General features: G+C 35.0%; 1 protein-coding gene across 4 annotated transcripts in view; it reads left to right on the top strand.

The window, feature by feature from the left end:
- LOC148947244 (uncharacterized) overlaps positions 1–17,696 on the top strand; it is a 60,876-nt gene that overhangs the window by 16,766 nt on the left and 26,414 nt on the right. For all 4 annotated transcript variants that reach the window (XM_089096948.1, XM_089096947.1, XM_089096950.1 and 1 more), the window contains exons 3-4: positions 6,087–6,322; positions 8,069–8,132. In XM_089096948.1, coding sequence (XP_088953074.1) covers positions 6,087–6,322; positions 8,069–8,132 — 300 coding nt within the window. The remainder of the gene's footprint in view (positions 1–6,086; positions 6,323–8,068; positions 8,133–17,696) is intronic.

Genomic DNA, 17,696 nt, shown 5'->3' with positions numbered 1-17,696 from the left:
TTGATTTCCAAATGCTCACAAAAATTACACAATTTAAGAAAGTCTCAATAATAAGTCACCTGTGGTCAAAATACTCAAAGACTCCTCTTTGACCCCCACCCAGGCTCAAAGCTTCTGCTATGGTCGTATCAATGGAAAGCTCCCAAGAGTTTCTTTTTAAAATAGCTTTCAAGCGTAGTTAGGGGCGTATAGCCTTTTCTGCTTTTCTTCAAAGCCTTGAAAAAAGTGTTCTAACGTTCCAAATGTTGCGTTTGTTATATTTGTGCATATGTTTGGTAACCGTTTGTGGGGTGATAATATTTTCAAACCACTGTAGATACTTCAGAACGTTTAAGTATCTATTAACTTGAGGTAATAAGACTGTCAAAGAGTCCTACTTGATCCTCCTAAATTCAAACCTTTTATTATGACCTGACCTGTGAATGTAACTTGGGCACTGGACTAAGGGAGCCATTGTCACTCGAGTACAACGTTAGGTGGGGATGTCGATATCGCTTTCGTCACACCAATTCGTTTTAGTGTGAATCTGCCTGGTACTTATGAATGGGTGTTTTCAAAGTAAGCTCGTTTCATCAATAAGAAAAAAAACGGGTTGGGTGCATGTGTCCCTTTCCCTTAGGACGATAAAACTATACAAGTGGTGTATCAACTATAACTAACGAAAGTCTTGTTAATTTTTGTCATCTTTTCAACTTTTTGGCATCCCTGCTTTCAATAAAACAAATCAAGGTACTATCACTTAAATATAACAACTCTCTATGCCCCCCCCCCTCCCTCTGGATACCATCTTGATAGGATACTGTCTCTGCTTTAAATAACAAAAAATAATTAACTCATTGGCATTCCTGCTTTCAATAAAAAACAAACAAAAAAACGAGGTATTATCATTTAAATATGGTAGCTCCCTCCCCCCTCTAGATACCACCTTGATAGAATAGCTTTTTGGCATCCCTGCTTTCAGTAAAAAAATTCAAGATATTATCATTTAAATGTAATACCTCCATATCCCCCCCCCTCTGGATACCACCTTGATAGGATACCGTCTCAGCTTTACATTAAAAAAATTATTTACTTAATAATTAACTAGGACACTATATGGTTCAAACCAACACGTAAAATAACGTTAAACAGCTTAGTGTTCCTTGAAAAAAAAATTGAGGGTATGAGTAAAGGGGTACAAAGACAACAATAAAAATGTCGAAATTATTCAGATATACCTCAAATTATGGAAAACTGAGTCATAGATTCGCCGTGGCATTCAATAAGATCAAAAGAATCTAATTAAAAGGGAGCACACACAAAGCCCAAATTAGGCCAGTAGCCTAGGAGAAAAAGACAATGAACAAGTCCTAATGGGGGGCCTTGGGTCTATCAAAATATTTCAATGGTTTCCCAGGGAATTTAGTATCATTTTCTTCCGTCTCCACTTTAAATGAAAAAATAATTATGTTTTCGGCATCCCTGCTTTTAATAAAAAAAAATGAGTTATTATCATTTAAAAATGATAGCCCCCTCTCCTCCCCCCCTATAGGCAATAATGTACAATTTTTTTATGAATCATATTTTTGGAGTAACTTCCGTTTCAATCTTTAATTCCCCAACCTTGTACATAGCTTAGTCTATAGCTAAATTTTGTCTCAATAGAAGGGTAGTTTTTTTTTGGGGAGGGTAAATTTTTTCAGAATGTAGATTGTATTTTCTATCAGGCGTTCAACAATTGAGTATTAAACATTAAGAAAATCTTATCTAAAAACAGCAAAAGAAAAAAAAACCCTGCAAACTTACAATTCAGCTGTAGAAACAATCTGTTGGCTATCCACTTCAAAATCCAACTGAAGGCTGAAGCTGTATAGTAGTGAATACGTTCTATAATTCTATCCAACTTAAAAATAAAATTCTTGACTAATAATCATGTAAGAAATAGCAAATGTGAAACTGCATTCGAAATCATTTAAACTCATTTCATAAAGACGATACTGTTTTTGTCAGCATATGAAGAACTGAGTATATAGCAATATTTGCAATTGCATATTGCATCTGTCTGGTTTTTATGCAAAGTAACAAAAGAGACGAAAATTAATGAACAAGAGAGTAGTGAAGAATTATGGTATACAAAGTAATATTTGGTAGGGAAAGTCACTGGTGATAAATCGCTAGGGGTGGCACCGTGATCGCGTAGTTTTCGGAGATTCGGGGAACCAAAATTTTTTTCCGGGTGACGCATAGATTTTCGGGGATATACCCAACAATTTAAGAATAGTTCAGACACTGCCGTAATTCAGATCAAGGTATTTGAAATACTAAACCCCGCGAGAAAGACGAACACGAACTTTGCAGTTATGGAACTAAAGACATCTTATAATACAATCTCAAACTCGGCGAACCATCACTATTCCTATCGCTAGCGGCGCGCCGACGGTGTAACGACACTTCGGCCGCGGTCAACCGGGCTTCTCGTCGGCGGCGTTCGGTCGATCCGCCGGCGCAGTGCCGGGGTCTAATTATAGTAATAATACCAATGATAAAAGTAAGAGTAGTGAAAGTCACAGCAGTATCCTCTAGTCAAATAATGTCAGAAGAGGCTTGTGGAGACGCCTTAAAATACCAAGGACATTGAAATGAAATCTGATTGTTTGAATTGAATAATTGGTAACTTAAGCAAGCATATGTATCTTGAAAAGTAAGAAAAAACTGAAAATTTAAGTTTGAATGAAATAGACATCCATATGTAATTGTGCAGTTTTGGTAGTAGCAGGGACCAAATTGAAAAAACAAAAACAAAACAGAAATTTGGGTAAGAAATCAGGAAAATTAAGCTTAAGACATACAACAGAAGGTTGCCTTTGCGGCTGCATTTGTTTTTGGAAATCAAAAAAATCTTAGCTTACTATATGTCTTTATTTTAATCAGAAATGTGTAGTAAGTCATAGGCCTGTCTATCTATTGAATTAAAAATCAGTTTATAACACTTGTCCCCAAAATCAGTACATTCCTTAATGTTTCGTTTTTTTTACAAACAAAAAGCGTTTTCAAATATAACTACACTCATTTATTTTCGTGGTTCAACATGGCAACACTGATGAAAATGTGATATTGCCCTAAAACTTCATAATTTTGAAAACAAATCTCATTAAAATTTGTGGTTTTCAAAAATGAATCGACCAAACATGGGGCGATGTGCATCACTTTGATGTTCATAGCAGGCTACTTTAAGGGTCAGATTAGTAATGAATATTGTTTTTTGCTCAGCTTATTGCTTGATATGTGGTAGTTTTGGAGCAGAGCCCTATTTTACTGTTATGATGTATGGCTGTACTATCCAGATTCTCATCAATTCTGACATTAGTTTCAATCTTACATTCCCTTACTTAATTTAAACCATTGTCGCCTTCTCCATGGTCATTACTTTCCTTTTATACTTGTTAGATACATCACTCATTAACTTCTTTTAAAAAAACCCTTCTCCCCTCTGCCACGCATAAAGCTGTTTTGCTAATATTAATCTACGGAATACAGGACTCCCCTCTAACTTTTGTTCCAAAATTGTCACCTGTTTCATCTCAAATTAATTTTATAGTTTATTTTTTCATTTCACTGACTGTATATCAAACATCAAGCTGTACAACCAATTTGGTTCGAATATCTTTTCTAGGGCTAATACGTAAGAAAAGTTGAGATGGCCAGGACAAATTTTTGGGATGAAGGATAACATATTACCAAAGATTGAGGATGAAGCTTTGAAAAGATGTTGAAATAGGGTTGAAAAGCAGCATGATTAGCTGAGTTTGCCTCATTCTGCTTCTCTATGGTCATTACTTTCCTCCTATTCATGTAAGATTCATCACTCAGGAAATTCTTTTACAAACTCTTCTCTGTTCTACCAAGCATAAAGCTTTTTTTCTAATATTAATCTAGGGAGTACAGGGGATTCTACTTTTGTCCCTAAAGTCTGATCTGTTTTTTCTCAAACTATTTTAATAAATTATTTTTTTGTTTGACTGACTGCATGTCAAACATCAAGCTGTACAAAAACATTGTCCGATTCTGCTTTCTAGGGTTACTATGAATAATCGGTGGAGATGTCTAGGACACATTTTAAAGATGAAGTATGCCATATTGCGAAAGATTTTGCTTTTTGGCCATTCATATGGGGTCAAACAAAAGCAGGTCGACCCCATATGGGGTAGAATAAGGTCAAAAGGAAGGAATTTAAAGGAAATCAGAACTTCATGGGAGAGGTAAAAAGTGAAGCTTCGAATAGATTGTGTTTACGAAGGAGCGTGCATAGCTGTGTCGGCCTCAGTCGGCTTGATGCTGCAGGTAGTTTTTCATAGCAATAGTAGTAGTATTCTATCCCTCACACATTATTAAATTCTTAAACTCTCCAGTCCAATTCCATTTGCTCTTCTGGAATGTTCCCTTCAAATTCTCTTATTGAAAGTTAATCAACATCGTTCCCACCTGGTGAGTAGTTATCCCCCATCCCCCCCAAAAATTGCGCATAATTGACTTTAGACACTGGTAGATGGTGGGCTCTGGCCTACTTTGAACATCATCAAGATTCTTCCTGTATGTACACTAGTATCTTGTTTTGTCCATATTGTGACTCTTAGTATTCTGTCAGGCTTTGATCTATGGTAACGTAATAAATAAGGTTATTCATGTTACCATTACATGTTTACCACTTTAACGTATGGATCATTTTATAGTAAAAAAAACGTATCGCTTGTAACTAGGCTACAAAATTACATAGGTGAACGCAACTGTCATGAATAAAGCTACATACCAAAGGTTTTTTTTCTCTCTGATGTTTTCATCCCAAACGTTTTATATCCATGTGTGCTAAGAACTAAACGATTTTTTTCTTGCTGCCATGAAAAATTTAAAGAATAAAAATAAAATTTTTGGATAGTGATATTGTAAAAATTGCCCTTGAATAGTCAAAATGACATAAAACCCCAGAGAAGTAACTCTTCAAAAGATACGTATGTCTTAACAAAAAGCTGCGCGTGTTTTATCATCTTGTATATGAAGATGCAATTTTCGCCGAAGAATACATTTTATTTTAATATAAATTTATGTTACTTATAAAAAGCGCGTAAATATAAATGTTTATAAATGTTTAGTTACTATGGACTAGAGTTTGTTCTTTACTAGTTGCATTACGCTGCGACTATTGTAGATAAATTAAAATACCTTCATCTTATGCAGTTCTTCTTACAACTGTGTGTAAAATTTGGTTTCCTTCAATGAGTTCTACAAGGACCCATACTAACATGAATGATCTTTTGACTTTTCTATTGCAAATTAAGGAACTAGAATATTGTTTCTAACGCCTTGCCAACCTAAACAAGACTTAAAAGCTCTCTCGCTCACCTAAGTCCTAATCCCTAACTGTAGCTCCACCCTTTCTTCCTCAATAGATTGCATCTCCATATAATCCCAATTCTGGCTTCTTGTGTATAATTTTAAGATACAAATGGCTATGATTTTATGGAGATAATATTCTTTTTTAAGAAAGAGGGTCTTATAGCCTACTATAGACGTATGTTTTCAAAGCCAACTAGGAATTTTTGCAGTTAAAAAAACAAAACACATTTATTGGGGGAGAATTACCCATCTACAATTATATCAATGGAGAGTTACATAACCTGCACTTATGTTGTATCACAGTAGACAGAATATACCAGTAAGCTTATCGCAGATCATTTCTGGTCTTCGTTCACAAAAAGCTCCTCCCACTTATTTCTGCATTAGTGGGAATGCGGGTTAGTCTGTTTCCGTCTGTTTCGATTGTTTCAATGCACTTTAATGTAAAAAAACAGAAACAGGACAGACTACCCAGCATTCCCGCTAATCTGATTTCGCTTATGTTTATATCTGCAAAAACGTTCTCAGGAGCACTCGCACCCCGGTTCGGGTTTTTATAATGGGTGAGATAGAGCATGATCATATTGGATTATTATATGAACTGTGTGTTGTATGGATAAAATACACTTTGTAAAATGAAGCCACTTCTATTGGGGTTGTATCCCATCTAACCCGTTCTATGTTGATGTATGTGTAACGAAACGTTTTATTTTTAGGGGCATTCAAGAATTGTTTACCGTTTGTCATTGAAGGAAGACAAATTGGCTTGGTATTACAGAATGTCTTGGAGGCGATGAAAAATCATAGGGATGTGTTTGTCATTGAGAGAGAATATGTCTCTATTTGTGGTTCTTTGAATTCTTATGATGCAAGGAGTAATGCTTTGGCAAAAGTTCTGGAATCCTGGCGCAGGCAGGAAAAATTTGTGACACTAAAAGGTTGGAGAAACGAGGTAAGTGCAGTTGTAACTTTCTAATGGAAGTTGCCTGCTGTTACTGGTGGGGATAGTTGTACTATTAATGTACTATTTTTATTTTGTGCAATTTAGTACGTTCTCGACATCACAAAATAAGGAAGTTAATGCATTTTTGTTTTTTGCTCAAACGTCTTTTTTGATTAAAATGCGTATTCATTTCTGGTTAACTTGGTTTCGTAATTGATAAGGCACTATGGCATTTTTTTTTGTCAGACAGAGATATTTAGCCTTCTCTCTTAAAGTCTGTATCGAATTTTGCGATTAGCTGCTTGCTATAGCAAATATCTTCTTTTTTTCGTTACGAAATATGAACATCTTGCCCTGTATACTAAAATAGGAAGCTCCGTGACAACGAAACGCATGTTTTAAATTTACCGTTCTCTAGTACAATTTACGTCGTTTAACGTAGCCCCTTTTAAATTACCAAGCCAAGTAGTAGGGAAGTCTCTCATTCTCCCATCCTCCTTCTCTTTTTGTTCTTTTGCTTCTCTTTAATTTGAACCAAAGTCTCCTTCTCTATTGGTTTGAAACCCTAGTTGAACCAACATCAGTGAAGGATGGAAAGCAGATGATCATTTATGTAGTTTTTGCTTACATCTGTACAAGTCTGTCAGGAAAAAAAGAAAATGTCATGATGCTAATCAATTTTAATTTCATTGGTTCAATTATATTAATTTTAGTTAAATTAGAGGGATTAATTAAATTAAATTTAATTAGTTTAATTTAATGTAATAAATTTTATTAATTTAAAATTTAATTTAAGTAAGCTACGGCACCGCAACTACTCAATTGGAAGAACTAAAAATTTGGAAAATGAAATATGAAAAAAAGGAAATATCATCAATATCCTAATGAATTTTAATAAACTATGGCACTGCAAATACTTAGTCGGAACTAAAAATTCGGAAAGGAAATATAATGAAAAGGGAACATCATCAATATCCCAAAGAATTTTAGTAAGCTACGGCACTGCAAATACTCATTTGGAACCAAAAATGGGTACTAGCTGGACCTCAGTGCATAATAACATATTAGGAGTTTAAAATGCGTGTTCTTCGTACAAATTAGAGGTATTTTATTTTTCTACAGTCCTAAGGTTTTAATGTTTCAACGCAAGACGACTTTCTATCATTCGATAGCTGAAATTTTGCTTTATCCATCAACTCAAATTACATTTTTGAAATTTACATTGTGTCCTTTTGTTATATTAAAGAATACGTCCGAAAAATGCGAAAATAGAGATATTTTCCTAAACTTTTAAGTAAGTTCAGACGATTCCCTGAAAAAGTCGATGTAATATCAAAATTCAGGCTCGGTGAATAGGTATACCTAAGACTAATCAATTCAATGATTTAAGTATCGTGTCCTTTTTGGTGAAAGTTACAACTGTAGGTTTATCGCAAAATTACGTATTTCACAAGTAATATAAACCTAAAAGGGATGGTAATTATGTTTTTAGACATCGTTCATGGTTAATATACGGTAATACTATACTACAGGTCTCTTATTGTCCTTGGTCGTATACGTGTACAGGCCTATGAGGAGATGAGAGAGGTTATTAAAGGATTTTCGCAAAGGAAAATGTGTTTCCAATAAGCTGAAATTTTCTTAATTTTTGTGGGTTCTTTGGGCCAATCTCGTGGGGAATTCCCACGGTTCTCTGCTCTGTGTCTAGGTAAAAATTTTGTTCGAAGAAATCCTAACTATTATTTTTATTTTCAGTGTTTTGAAATTCGAGGCGGATTCTCAGAAAAATCGTTTCTGGAAATGGAAAGGTCTGCGACTTGTAAGTATTAGCATAATTGAAATAAAACTAAAAAAAATATTGTATTATTAAGTTTTTTGACACTTTTTTAGGCCGCATTTTTTGACGAACAAGTTTCAGGCCGAGTATAAAACTCCTGATTATGTATTCGCCTGAAACTACTTCTGGATAAAAATAGGCCCCCTATTTCACATAGGAAACTCATTCCTGTCTTGAAAGTTGCACGTCAAGGTGCAGTTTCTTCTCCTATTCTTTTCAATAATTGCGTGTTGGATGCTCAAGACCAGTGCCCCATGTCTTTGATACTGTCTTCACTGAATTTGTCACTAGTTTGTTACGCAGATGACGCTTTAAATCACAGCCGTACCCTCCAAAGAATGAATAAGATCTTAGTCACACTTCAACAGGAGTATCTTAATTTTGGCCTTCGCTTCAATGCTGATAAGTCAGAAATTGTGCTGTTTAATTGGAAAGGTGAGCCACCGTCTTCTATAGCGTTTGGCAATGCCACTGTTAGAGCTGTTGACCACCTCGTTTATCTAGGTCTTCCCATTGGCGCGTCGCTACGCCGCACCCGATCCCTGGTGCTAGACCATCTCGTACGACGTATATCTGTTCCCTATGCATCGGTTGTTGCAGCAAAATTTCGATTCAACTGCCTGATATTAGTTAGCCTTTTCAATGCTGTAGCCCTCCCTCACATCTTGTATATTGCTCTGCCGTGGAAGCTGTTTTAGAGCTGATTGTCTGAAAGTTCGGTCTGTTTTCTTTCGCTTCGCTAAGTATTTGCTTCGGTTATCACCTTGGCATCGGAATTCTTCTTTGATTAGAAAGTTTAAACTCACTGACCCTGATCTTGCAATTTTTAAATTAATTGCCAAGCATAACGGAAAACTTAATTCTTCACAGAATGATTGGTATCCTGCTTTAATTCAATAGTATTTTTGTATGTCTGTGTCATGACCATATTTGGTGCAATAACATTTGAATTTGATTCTAATTCATGTTTTATTTCTGTAGTTAGTTGTCGTTGCTATGACAATAGCTAGTATAGTAATTGGTTCCTTTGCATGCGTTTTTGTTTTGTTTGTTTGCTTTTTTCTTTTCTTTTTCCGCTACTTCGTCTTATCATGTTATGTGAATGATGGGTCTTCAATAAATGAATATATCAGAGGCAACGCTGTAGCGTTGCCTATAGTAAAGGCCATTCGGCTCCAATGTTTTATTATTTATTATTTTTTTTTCCAGAGGCACTTCATATGGAAGGGGTCGTCATAGAAACTTCAAAGGGGGCTCATTCGATTGGAAATTAAGAGTTCTAGTGCCCTTTTTAATAGTAGAAAATGATTGGAGGGCAACTAGCCCCCCCCCACGCCCCTCCGTTCCCACAACTCCTCCACGACAAATTTACAGATAGTCATTTTGTTCAGCGTAGTTGATCTCCTGATAGACAATATAGTTTTGAGGAGGACACTCCCCCAAAACCCTCCGGGGAAGGGTTTTAAGTTATGCCCTGATGGCATATAAAGTTTTTATAGAAGGTGTTGTCGTAGAAACTTCAAAACAGGCTCAATCGATTGGAAATTAAAGGGCTAGTGCCCTTTTTAATAGTCGAAAGTGATTGGAGTGTAACTAGCCCCACGCCCATTAGTCCCCCACACACATCCAATCAAAATTTTGAGATAGCCATTTTGTTCAGCGTAGTTGATTTCCAGTTAGAAAATATATTATTGAGGAGAAAACTCTCCCACAACCTTTGGGGTAAGGGTTTTAAGTTATGCCCTGAGGGCGTATATGGTTTTTACAGAAGGCGTTGTCGTAGTAACTTCAAAAAAGGTTCATTCGATTGGAAATTCAAAGGGCTAGTGCCATTTATAATATTCGAAAGTGATGTTATTTGGGCCATTTTGTTCAGCGTAGTTGATTTCCAGATAGAAAATTTATTTTTGAGGAGGACAATCCCCCAAAACCCTTAGGGCAAGAGTTTTAAGTTATGCCCTGGGGGCATATAAGGTTTTTAAAGAAGGCGTTGTCGCAGAAACTTCAACACAGGCTCAATTGATAGGAAATTAAAGGGCTAGTGCCCTGTTTAACAATGGAAAGTGATTGGAGGGCAACTCGCCCCCTCCCCACGCCCATGATGCCCCCAAACACCTCCAATCAAAATTTTGAGATGGCCCTTTTGTTCAGCGTAGTTGATTTTCAGATAGAAAATATGTTTTTGAGGAGGACACTCCCCCACAACCTTCAGGGCAAAGGTTTTAAGATATGTCCTGGGGGCATATAAGGTTTTTATAGAAGGCGTTGACATAGAAACTTCAAAACAGGCTCATTCGATTGGAAATTCAAAGGGATAGTGCCCTTTTTTATAGTCGAAATTGATTGGAGTGCAACTAGCCCCCCCCCCACGCCCAGCAGTCCCCCAAACACATCAAATCAAAATTCTGTGATAGCCATTTTGTTCAACGTAGTTGATTTCCAGATAGAAAATATGTTTTTGAGGAGGACAATCCCCCAAAACCCTCAGGGCAAGGGTTTTAAGTTATGCCCTGGGGGCTTATAAAGTTTTTATAGAAGGCGTTGTCGTAGAAACTTCAAAAAAGGCTCATTCGATTGGAAATTCAAAGGGATAGTGCCCTTTTTAATAGTCAAAAGTGATTGCAGGGCAACTAGCCCCCCCTCCCCTCACGCTCATCATTCCCCCAAACACATCCAATCAAGATTTTGAGATAGCCATTTGGTTCAGCATAGTTGATTTCCAGATAGAAAATATATTTTCGAGGAGGACAATCCCCCACAACCCCCAGGGCAAGGGTTTTAAATTATGCCCTGGGGGCATATAAGGTTTTTATAGAAGGCGTTGTCGTAGAAACTTAAAAAAAGGCTCATTCGATTAGAAATTCAAAGGGCTAGTGCCCTTTTTAACAGTCGAAAGTGATGTTATTTGGGCCATTTTGTTCAGCGTAGTTGATTTCAAGATAGAAAATATATTTTTGAGGAGTAAACTCCTCCACAACCCTCAGGGCAAGCGTTTTATGTTATGTTCTGAGGGCAAATAAGGTTTTTATAGAAGGCTTTGTCGTAGAAACTTAAAAAAAGGCTCATTCGATTGGAAATTCGAAGGGCTAGTGCCCTTTTTAACAGTTGAAAGTGACTGGAGGGCAACTAGGCCCCCCCCCCCCCATACGCCCATCATTCCTCCAAACACATCCAATCAAAATTTGAGATAGCCATTTCGTTCAGCGTAGTTGATTTCCAGATAGAAAATAGGTTTTTGAGGAGGACAGTCCCCCACAACCCTTTGGACAAGGGTTTTAAGTTATGCCCTGGGGGCATATAAGGTTTTCATAGAAGGCGTTGTCGTAAAAACTTCAAAACAGGCTCATTCGATTGGAAATTAAAAGGGCTAGTACCCTTTTTAATAGTCGAAAGTTATTGGAGGGCAACTAGCCCCCCCGCTACACCTACCCTTATCCCAAACACATCCCATCAAAATTTTGAGATAGCCATTTTGTTCAGCGTAGTTGATTTCCAGATAGAAAATATGTTTTTGAGGAGGACACTCCCCCACAAACCTCAAGGCAAGGGTTTTAAGTTATACCCTGGGGACATATAAGTTTTTTTATAGAAGGTGGTGTCGTAAAAACTTCAAAAAAGGCTCATTCGGTTGGAAATTCCGAGGGCTAGTACTCTTTGTAATAGTCGACAGTGATTTGAGGGCAACGAACCCCCCTCTCACGCCCATCTTTTCCCCAAACACATCCAATCACAATTTTAAGACAGCCATTTTATTAAACGTAGTTTTAAGTTCTGGAAATTAGGTCTTTGTGGATTACAACTTCCCCAAAGCCCTCAGGGCAAGGGTTGTAATTTAAGGATTCTCCGAATCTTTCATATTATTTTTTATGGAAGGGATGCTCGTATAAACTTTAGAGAGGGTTCATTTGATTGAAAATTGAAAGTTCTTGTTCACTTTTTAAGAGTCAAAAGAAATTGAAGGGCAACCAGCCCCTCTCCCTCCTCCTCGCCCAAAACGTATCAGACAAAAATTTTGATATAGACGTTTTGTTAAAATAGTTCAAAGCTCTGATAACAAAAAAACTCCTGTGTCGACACAGCCCACCAGGGCCCGGGGGTAGGCGTTGTAAGCTATGCTCTGGGGGCATATAAACAATCAAACAATCATTAAATAAAAAATCAATGCAAACAAACATACCATAGATATTAATGTAAATTAATAAATAAATTCAGTTTTTTAAATTAATTTTATTATGTTATTATGTTTTAGACAATAGAAAACTAAAGGTCATAAAGGCAATAAGGTTTCGATGTTTTATTGTTTTTTAGTTGTGCATTAAGATTACTGAAAACAGGGCCACTAACTAGCCCCCCTCCTCCAAGCCCTAAATGCATCAGATAAATATTTTGAGATAGCCTTTTTGTTAAAATAGTTCAAAGTTCTGATGACAAAAACTCCGGTGTCGATACAGCCCATCAGGGCCCGGGGGTAGGCGTTTTAAGTTATGCCCTGGGGCATAACTTATTAAGGGGGGTTTATAACTTATGGGAAGGGGTTTTGTATGGGAAGAACACATAGGAAATCTATTATAATTATCCAATTATAAGGTTAAAATACATACTCTGTGATAGATGCAAAATTGCTTTGGCACACAAAATCCTATTAAGGTCAATTCCAAACAGTCGTGATCCCTTTGTGTCTGCAAGTGAAATGGTCTAAACCCCCTTATTAGAGTAATTTTTTCAATCCATTCATTGTTGTCAATCGCTGTCCACAAGTTATGCAAGCTGTCTATTGTTCATATATAAGGTTTTTATCAAAGAGGTAATCGTATGGACTTTGAAAAAAGCCTCAATCGATTTAAATTGAAAATTCTAGATCTGTTTTTTAAAGTCAAGAATAATTAGACAGTCCGTGCCCCCCCCCCCCATGGTATAAAAACTTGAAACTTTTTGCAATCAAAAACGAACAAAAATTAATTAAAAAAAACTTTCCAAAAAAGAAGTTTTCTCAACGAAAAGTAAAGGGCATTTTAACTTAAGTTGAGCAGATACAAACACCTGTTAAAATTCAAATACAAAACGACCAGAAAGTACTACTGAAGAACAGATGAAACCCAAAACTGAGGAAAAGTAAATAAGCAGTAATAGCAACAAAACATAAAACAGTCAATAACACAAACTAATAGAAAGTTTTTAAATTAAGTAATTATTAAATTTAATATGAAAGTCAATCTTCAAACGAAAAAGAATATACTTCTTTTGAAGTAAAAATGAAACTTTAAATTAACAGAAATTAAATAAACAATCAATGTGAACAAACATACAATATATATTAATATAAATGAATAAATAAATCTTAAAACGAGTGAAACTTAAAAAGAATATGCAAATCAAGTTTGAATCGAAAAAAAATAACTACAAACATGAGTGTGGGTTTTACCTAACTGCAGAATCGTAAAACCTATGGCGTTATTTGCGCTTTTCTGAAAACGAATTAATTGCAAATCCCACCTTTTTTGGTTTATATTGAAGATACATATAGAATTCGCAGCAAAATTGTCAACTAAAGAACTTTTACCAGTTGACATATTTATACAACAAATATTCATTTTAACTTATTAGTTCTTTTCAAGATTGGTAGAAACAAATAGTTTCACTACAAACAAAATTTGGATACTGCCCCCTTGTTTAACTGTAAAAACCTAAAGCCTTCTGCGTCATTGGTGCTTCACTTAAAACGAATTACTCGTATATTACAAATTTATTATTTTCCAGTTCTTACAGCATTGAAAATGAAAATAAAAATTACAGTGAAAAAAAATCTTGAACTGATGGATCTTTCAACAATTAATATCATTATATATCTAATATTCAATTTGATTTTGTTTATACTTTCCAAGACTGTTCAAGACTCGTATAGTTTTGCCATTTTTTTTTTTAACTAATCGTGTTAGTTTGTTATGAAAACATTCTATGATTCTAGGCATTTCTGTTTGAGCGGAAAACTACACCTCAAATTTGTGGAACATGCATTTTCTTGCATGAAACACCAAAATATAATAAAATGTCAAGTTTCGGAGTGTTCCACCACTTGCAAGCAAGTGCCATTGGTATTTTTGAATCCGCATGGTCAATTTAGGGGATGGAGGGTAGGCTGATTCTCGTAGCAGCCCCATTCCGTCGTGGTATGATTCACATTTTCAACACCTGGCGTCCGGACTATCATATAATCTACCAAGCATACAACTACCCCAAATCGGTATCAATAAATAAATGAAACCCAAAACGAACAAAAATTAAAATAAATATTAGAGTCAAACTCAAAACGAGCATAAATTAATATGAGTAGGGTTCAAAACCCCTATGCTTTCTAAAAGCCAGAATATAATATGTACTTTACTGAAAAAAAATTCAAATGAGTTTACTGAAAAAAAAATGTGCATTGTCAATTTAATATACATATGCTGATATTTATTCCCTAAAATCTTAATTAATTTTTGACTTCTTAAAGTTACAAAAGTGAAAACATTTAAAAGAATTGTTTTCAGTAAAGCGCCGATGACACGGTAGGTTTTAGGCTTCTGCAGTGAGGCGATACCCAAGCTCTTGTTTGTAGTCATTTCTATTCGATTCAAACTTGATTTTCATATTCTTTTTAAGTTTCACTCGTTTTAAGATTTATTTATTCATTTACATTAATATATATTGTATGTTTATTCGCATTGATTGTTTATTTCATTTATGTTAGTTGTCAGTTTTATTTATACTTCAATAGAGAAATATTTGTTTTCGTTTTCAGCTTGATTTTCATATTCAATCTAAGCATTACTCGCTTCAAGATCTATTTATTCATTTATATTAATACTTATTGTATGTTTATTGCTATGAGTGTTTATTTAATGTCTGTTTGTTTTTGGTTTTATGTATCTATTAATAATACTAGGATATAACCTTGAGTTGGAATTCTAACAGGTATATTTATCTGCTGATCATTAGCGTAGAATTACAGTTAATTTTCTGTGAAAAGTATTGTATTGTACAAGTTTTTTTTTAATGAATTGTATCAAACTCAAACTGAACAGAAATTACTATGAATGGACAAGAAACCTCAGATGGACAGAAATTAAAATTAATTTTTGAATCAAAAACAAACTAACAGAAATCGAGGTAGAAATCAATAAGAAAATCGGTAAAAATTCTACAGGGTGGGGTTCAGAGGGAATGTAGATTTTTTTCTTCTTTTTTTTTTTTAAGTGTCGAAAAGTATAACTCTGTGTTGTTCTGGTTTTTTGGTCTGGATAGGGAATTTTTTTCAAGATTCTGAATTTAATCTCTGTAACAAAAATTTTTCGTTTTTTTAAGCTTAGGATTTATTTACTTAAATTGACTGTTATTTCTGTTTATGTTTAGAAGAAATAAACTTTGCTATATTGTTTGCCAAACTCTCTTTGAATATATTTGCTATTTGTTGTTCTCAAAGAGTACAGTAAACTAATAAAAGAGGAAAAGAAGAAAAGATAAAAGAAGAGAAGGAAAAGAAAAAAAAGATCTAAGAGGTGTCACTGAAAAAAAGAAACAAAAATAATGTATGTCATGTGATCGAAATGTATTTTCAATATCTAGGAAGGATTGGGGTAAAAAATATATTTTTCAGCATATAGTGGGGTTACAAATATTTCCTTTTTTTCGAAGAAAATGCCAAAATATATTCAATAGAAATTTATTCAAAGAAAACTTTGTTTCTTTCCTGTAAACTTGATTAGTAATTTTGTTGTTGTTGGTTTGTTTGTTTGTGACTGATAGAAAGCATTATGCAATATATATGTTAATTTATGTAAACTGCTAATTGCGCTGTAGGCTTCATTTGTGGTAATTTCTGTTGGTTTAAGTGTTACTTAAGAGTAACACCGGTTGAAGATCCGGATTGGTCGTTAGGTTTTAAAGTTCTCCTCTACCTTCATAAGATAAGCTTCTATTTCATTTCATCAAAAAGTTTGTGATAACGAACTGAAAGTAAGGAGCAACTCGGCCCGATAGTGACCGAAACTCTAAAAAAACAGAGTTTAATATTTAATATTTTAAGTTCAATTTTACCCACCAAAAACTACAAGCCTGAGAAAATTTATCTGATTTTCGAAAAAGGGTGAAATCATCCCGAAAAGTTAAGGAATCTTAAGGAAAATCGCACCATCAGATTCAGCGTATCAGAGAACCCTTTTGCAGAAGTCTTAAGGTCCCATCTACAAAAATGTGGAATTTTGTATTTTTGCCAGAGGAAAGATTATGGATGCGTTTTTTTTTCTTCCTCTTTTCAGGGTTGATCGTGTCAAACCAGAGATCCTAGAAGATCATGAGAGGGCTCTTTCGAACGGAAATTGAAAGTTCTATTGCCCTTTTTAAGTGACCTAAAAGAGTGGAGGGCAAGTGGCCTCTTTCCCACGCCCTTTTTCCCCTGAAGTCAACCCATCACAATTTCTGATCGAAATTGAGAATTTTGGAATTGTATGGGGGATTTTTTTCGGGAGAAACTTTCCACTGGGGGGAGTAGAGGGTAGAATTTTCGGGAAAATTTTCCACGGAGGGGGAATTTACGGCATGTTTTGAAAAATGATCAGAAATTAAATAAAATCTTTTGAAATAATATTGGGCTAAGAAGAATATTCCAGGCAGAATCGTCCGCAGGAAATTTTTGAGTGTTATTTTCAGCGAGTATGGAATTTTCAGGGGGGGGGGCAGGGGTTGCGATTTTCCCGGCATTATTCGAAAACGATCAGAAATTAAATTTAAAAAAAATCATTTGAAAGTAAGGTGCAACATTAAAACTCAAAATGAACGTAAATTATTCCGTCTGTAAGGGGGGCTGGCCTGTCCTCAACACCTTGCTCTTACGCTAAAGTTTGACTTTTTTGTCCCAATACTTTAAGAAAGACTGCTGAAACACAAGGGCTGTTTAGTTTGAATAAAAAGCTTTTTTTAAATGCTAAGAAACTTTAAATTGACGAGCGAGGGATCGAGAAGGGGGCATCCCCACTCACAGACGAAATAATTTCTGTTCGTTTTAAGTTTTAATATTGCTCTTTACTTTCTTTAAAAATTGATCTTTTTTATCAAAGAAAAACGCAGCTATCGCATTACTTTGACTTATAGACTATAGTTGAAACCATAATTACTATATGCTAGGTTCTGTTGTAGTTATTTCCTTATTCTTATAATGCGTATAGACTTTTCTATTTTGTGCGTAAGTTTGTTGCAATCAGATATAAGTTTGTTAAGTTAGTTCGTTTAATGACCTTCTTTTCTTTCATATAAATAACTCTTCTTTCATTAAATCGGAGAAAACCCCTGCTTAGAGCATTTCTTTAAGCTATAGACTGTAGTTTAAATAATAATTACCCCGTGCTAAGGTCTTTTGCAAGGTCATCTTAACTTGTTTGTTCATCTAAAGTTACTATTTATAATTTATTGTTATATCTTGGGAGTGTCATTTCTTAGATATATTTTTTTACATATGTGTTAGCTTATGGACATGTTTCAAAATAATCTTTTATTCTTGTTACTGTTCAA

This window comes from Artemia sp. Qi Xiang Cuo, chromosome 11 (genome assembly GCF_049724085.1).
Source record: "Artemia sp. Qi Xiang Cuo chromosome 11, ASM4972408v1, whole genome shotgun sequence".
Taxonomy (NCBI): Eukaryota; Metazoa; Arthropoda; class Branchiopoda; order Anostraca; family Artemiidae; genus Artemia; species Artemia sp. Qi Xiang Cuo.
Note: the sequence above shows the minus strand (reverse complement) of the source record. Positions and strands in the feature narration are given on the sequence as shown.